The 6,000-nt window shown below is 29.2% G+C and overlaps 2 protein-coding genes across 15 annotated transcripts in view; one reads left to right on the forward strand and one right to left on the reverse strand.

Annotated features, from left to right (window-relative positions):
• Positions 1 to 3,737, forward strand: part of LOC123769191 (condensin-2 complex subunit G2) — a 27,902-nt gene extending 24,165 nt beyond the window's left edge. For 10 of the 14 annotated variants that reach the window (XM_045760205.2, XM_069310006.1, XM_069310004.1 and 7 more), the window contains 6 exons: positions 1,333 to 1,529; positions 1,779 to 1,963; positions 2,488 to 2,622; positions 2,714 to 2,887; positions 3,153 to 3,313; positions 3,486 to 3,737. In XM_045760205.2, coding sequence (XP_045616161.2) covers positions 1,333 to 1,529; positions 1,779 to 1,963; positions 2,488 to 2,622; positions 2,714 to 2,887; positions 3,153 to 3,313; positions 3,486 to 3,549 — 916 coding nt within the window. In that variant the 3' untranslated portion in view covers positions 3,550 to 3,737. The other 4 variants (XM_069310005.1, XM_045760208.2, XM_069310010.1 and 1 more) reach the window with 3 other exon arrangements.
• The window catches only part of FeCH (ferrochelatase, mitochondrial), a 27,649-nt gene continuing 25,294 nt past the window's right edge, over positions 3,646 to 6,000 (reverse strand). The window contains exon 10 of the mRNA XM_045760212.2: positions 3,646 to 3,969. Within this exon, the coding sequence (XP_045616168.1) occupies positions 3,769 to 3,969 (201 nt within the window). The 3' untranslated portion in view covers positions 3,646 to 3,768. The remainder of the gene's footprint in view (positions 3,970 to 6,000) is intronic.

Raw genomic sequence — 6,000 nt, forward strand, 5'->3', positions numbered from 1 at the left:
GTATCCAGAAAATATGTAGTAGAGTTGTATTTAAGGAACCGTCTTGTAAGTTTGGTGCAGTTGCCTAGTGTAGTCAGTGGAATAACTGGAAGTTAGCAAGAACGTTTGTTGGTGGGTAATGACAGTACCATGGAGGGCTTTGACTTTCTTAATAAATTTTCTGGTTATCATCAGATTGAATGTACTCCAGTATCTCCCTGCAGTTGTTTTAAAGGTTGTCTTAAGTTGCAGTGAAGAATTTGAATGTGTACCATATCCTAAAATGTAAAATATCTATACCCAATCCTTCAATTATCCCTTCTCGCTGCCATAACTTAATAATTAATCGTGTGCAGAACACTGTAGGCTTGTATATTTAACCTTGTGGATCATAACACAATCCCCAGGTTAAAAAAAAGAATCATTTGGAAAGTTCTCCAATCATTTATAAATTATTGGAGAAATTTTTAAATTCATTCACTACTTAAATGGTTTTCTGTTTAAAAAAAAAATACAAATATACAGAACTACTCACAAAATCAATAATTTGACCATACACAAAAGCCATGTGAAAAGATTAGACAAATAAGATATGGCTTTATCACACGATAGGGCGAGAGGGGGTTTACCAGGGTTTTGGAATCATTTATATAATGACTCCAAACTATTTTGGCTTTGAAGATGACATCCTATTTCTAACTCATTGCTTCCAGCTTGCTGTGGTTTCCTGGTAAAGGCAGGTTACGTTGTTCAGGTTGCTTAGTTATGGTAGGTGGTCACTGGAAAGTGTTACAAGAGTTGGCCAAGTTGTAATTTAATTAAACTTTGTCAGCTGTTTATCTATTATACATAAATGACATCAAATTTCATTTACAATTCCTTACACGTTAAAAATGATAAAGATGCCAGTAATATTGATTTTGGGATAGCCAACTATAGGACATATTGCTGTCCTTTACTCACATGTTGAGCAGATATGATGCTTTTGCCTTCATGTCAACACTTATGGCTTTATGCCAACTACCTCTACTTCTTAAGATATTAAGTGTCAAAACTTCTTTAATTTATCACAAAGGTGTTAGGGTACTGAGTGGTGATTTATAGTTTGGTGAAAATGTTTTTACCAGGACTGATTTTGTATGCTATTTTTATAAGATGGTTACATACGTTATTTTTGGCCATATTGCTTAATGATGAAAGATTCGGTAACACTATTTTATTTTGTTAAACTCTTAACTTATTAGTAATATCATGTCCTCTGGTCTTCCTCCTCCAGATAAATGTGAAAATTAATATAAAAAAGCCAAATGTATGTCTTAGGCTGATATTTTAGAAGGCATTGATAATTTTCAGTGTGTTGGTGCCTGCCCTTGGGGAGAGTAGTAGTGGTGGCAAGAGGAAGTTGAGAGGAGGAGACGATGCCTCAGCTATAGCCGTCTCTGCACTCAACAACCTTATTACAACTAGCACTCATTTGCTCATGACAGGAGCTGCAAATACTGCATTTGTTTATAAAATGTGTACTTTTGTGGATAGTCTTTTGAAATTGGGTAAGTCATTACATAGTTTCTAAATATTTTATAGTGTGTTGATTTGCCCCCACCCTTCACCCTGGATAATTTAGATATGAAGGAGTTGGGCACTAAGCTGAGGTATAGATATGTTTGTTTGAAAATATATTTTAACTTATTTTAAGCATTTTTTACATTGAATAATTTAGTGTATGGTATATTGGTATATTTGTTGACTTCATTGTATAGCAAAGAACTAAAACCTTTCAAACTGTTGTTGCTCATCAGATGCATCTGGTAGTTTCTGGCAGAATAGTTTATTATTCGCAATGGAGGCACATCAATTTCTTCAGTCATATGATCACACTGATGATGATGAGGAATTTGAAGATGAAGCAACTCCGGTCCATGTAATAAATATGTGTTTATCATCAATATCAGACTACTTTAAAGTGCAAGATAATTTACCAAAGGTTTGTCTTGAGTATTGTTAATGGCATTTTCCTGTACAGTGAACAAGAAATTGAGTGAGAACTGAAAAATACAAAAAACGGGGGCATACGGAAACTGAGGTTCCACTGTACAGTGTTTGTGTGTGTGATATATATATATAATATAATCTACAAGTGCATCAGTAATTTCACATCCATTGTTACCAGGTAATTGTCGATACACACAAACATCTCTATTTGTAAAATGACATTTATTTATACCTTATTTAGTGGGATATTTTCTGAATGTAAACTTGAATGAAACAAAGAATGCATGTTTAGTAATGTATAACCACTTTATATTTTTATCTTGTATAATATATTTTGTTACCCCTTATAATGACAAGTTAGCTTGTGTTCATTACACCAGTAAAATCAGTTATTTATACTCTGTATTCATTAAATTGTTGATATCTTAGGGACACTGTATTTTCATAATTTCATTTGTGATGTAAAACCACATCCTGTTGATTGTGTATATAAAATTTTAATTTCTCTCCTTACAGGATGCCAGTAAGATTGATGATACATTGGTTCAGTTGCTCACCACCCTGGGCCAGGGTTCAAGACAGGACCAATCTGAGGTGATGGTTCATATGGCTGATACTGTTGTGCAACACATTTGCTGGATTGTGGATAAGGTGGGTAACCATTTCTTATTACATTATTACTGTATTACAATTAATAATTTAAATTGTACAATAATTTACAATTTCTAAATTGTATCTACAGGATGAAGGTATCAACACTGCTGTGACCAAGATCCAAGATGCTGGTGGATGTGTGGGCTTGCTGATTGGTGTTTGTCAGAGTCGTGCCAAACTCTCCACCATGCTAATGGATGCTCTTACTCATGTTTTGACAACTGCAATCCATGTGAGTAGTGTCAAAACAACTGCAATCAATGTGAGTACAGTAATATTACATTTGTGTTTTAGATTTTACCAAAATACTGACCAGTTATTGTTATAATGGATCATTTGAAATACTAGCGTGTAGTGTTTACTGTTTTTTTTATTGCAGAAACTTGAGATTGGATGGCGGGGGGAATGATCCTGCAATACACAATGTGGCTGCAATGAAAAGTGGAATTTGTCACTCAAGTGTATGAATAAAATAACATGAATATTTAGTAAATTACTGCTATATAATGAATATAAATGTTTTGCAGGATATCACATCTCTACTGGCCATATCATATCTATTGAAGATCCTTGTCCATGACAGTGGGAAAATATCTAAATATAGCATGAAGCAAACAGTGGTTGCTGCTGACAGCATCATGGCTAGAATTATTTTACCCACAGCCAGTGATGATAATGGAATTTTTCAGTAAGTACAAAACTTGGTGATTATAACTGTTAATTTATTAAATATACAAAAGGGTGGACGGGGGGGAGGATTGGTTTAAAAATGGCTTCACTATTACTGGGAGTTTAAAAAAAGACATGGATAGTACTGTACATTTAAATATTTGAAGTTTATGATTTTTATCTACTTTCAGACAATATACCAGGAGTGCAAAAGAGATTATTCAAGACCTGAAAAGCTCACTTGGTGTGCTGTAAGCAAATTTGATCACAGGAAATGACAGTAGTGTGTCAAAACCATATAAGTATAGGGAGTTAAAATGTTTGTTTTATGAGGAGAATTATATTACAAAATGGATAGCATACTTTAATATGGAATTGATTTGTATCTAGTACTGCCTTTCAATATAAGCAGGTGTACTATATTAATACATTTAATTATTACTGCTGTTAATTTTCTTTTCCCAATAACAAGTTTTAAAACTTCTTTGTGGCATATCTGAACCATTTCTTAGAAGCAAAGCATGATGGATTAACACACATCGGACAAGTATTGAGGAATTGCTCCGTGCACCGATGCCCTGCTTTTATGTGGTTACTGACAACATCGACCAGCGCATCAATAAACAGTGGGTGATCATTGGGTGACGCACAGCGACGTATACACTCTGCTCCTATCTGTTGAAGAAAGGGTACAACACTTGAAACAAGTATTATAACAATAATTAAAGTACATAATGGTAAGATAGATTGCATCATATTTGATTTGTGGTTAGATTCTATATATATATATATATATATATATATATATATATATATATATATATATATATATATATATATATATATATAGACATGTCTAGTTATATATATATAGCTAGACATATGTCTAGATATATATATATATATATATAGCTAGACATATGTCTAGTTATATATATATATATATAGCTAGACATATGTCTAGTTATATATATAGCTAGACATATGTCTAGTTATATATATATATATATATATATATATATAGCTAGACATATGTCTAGTTATATATATATATATATAGCTAGACATATGTCTAGTTATATATATATATAGCTAGACATATGTCTAGTTATATATATATATATATATAGCTAGACATATGTCTAGTTATATATATATATAGCTAGACATATGTCTAGTTATATATATATATATAGCTAGACATATGTCTAGTTATATATATATATAGCTAGACATATGTCTAGTTATATATAGCTAGACATATGTCTAGTTATATATATATATATATAGCTAGACATATGTCTAGTTATATATATATATAGCTAGACATATGTCTAGTTATATATATATATATATATAGCTAGACATGTCTAGTTATATATATATAGCTAGACATATGTCTAGTTATATATATATATATATATATAGCTAGACATATGTCTAGTTATATATATATATATATAGCTAGACATATGTCTAGTTATATATATAGCTAGACATATGTCTAGTTATATATATATATATATATATATATATATATATAGCTAGACATATGTCTAGTTATATATATATATATAGCTAGACATATGTCTAGTTATATATATATATATAGCTAGACATATGTCTAGTTATATATATATATATATAGCTAGACATATGTCTAGTTATATATATATATAGCTAGACATATGTCTAGTTATATATATATATAGCTAGACATATGTCTAGTTATATATATATATAGCTAGACATATGTCTAGTTATATATAGCTAGACATATGTCTAGTTATATATATATATATATAGCTAGACATATGTCTAGTTATATATATATATAGCTAGACATATGTCTAGTTATATATATATATATATAGCTAGACATGTCTAGTTATATATATATAGCTAGACATATGTCTAGCTATATATATATATATATATATATATATATAACTAGACATATGTCTAGCTATATATATATATATAAAACTAGACATGTCTAGCTATATATATATATATATATAACTAGACATATGTCTAGCTATATATATATATATATATAACTAGACATATGTCTAGCTATATATATATATATAACTAGACATATGTCTAGCTATATATATATATATATAACTAGACATATGTCTAGCTATATATATATATATATATATATATATATATATATATAACTAGACATATGTCTAGTTATATATATATATAGCTAGACATATGTCTAGCTATATATATATATAACTAGACATATGTCTAGCTATATATATATATATAACTAGACATGTCTAGCTATATATATATATATATATATAACTAGACATATGTCTAGCTATATATATATATAACTAGACATATGTCTAGTTATATATATATATATATATATAGCTAGACATATGTCTAGTTATATATATATATATAGCTAGACATATGTCTAGTTATATATATATATAGCTAGACATATGTCTAGTTATATATATATAGCTAGACATATGTCTAGTTATATATATATAGCTAGACATATGTCTAGTTTATATATATATATATATAGCTAGACATATGTCTAGTTATATATATATAGCTAGACATATGTCTAGCTATATATATATATATATATATATATATATAACTAGACATATGTCTAGTTATATATATATATATATAGCTAGACATATGTCTAGCTATATATATATATATAAC

This window comes from Procambarus clarkii, chromosome 66 (assembly GCF_040958095.1).
Source record: "Procambarus clarkii isolate CNS0578487 chromosome 66, FALCON_Pclarkii_2.0, whole genome shotgun sequence".
Taxonomy (NCBI): Eukaryota; Metazoa; Arthropoda; class Malacostraca; order Decapoda; family Cambaridae; genus Procambarus; species Procambarus clarkii.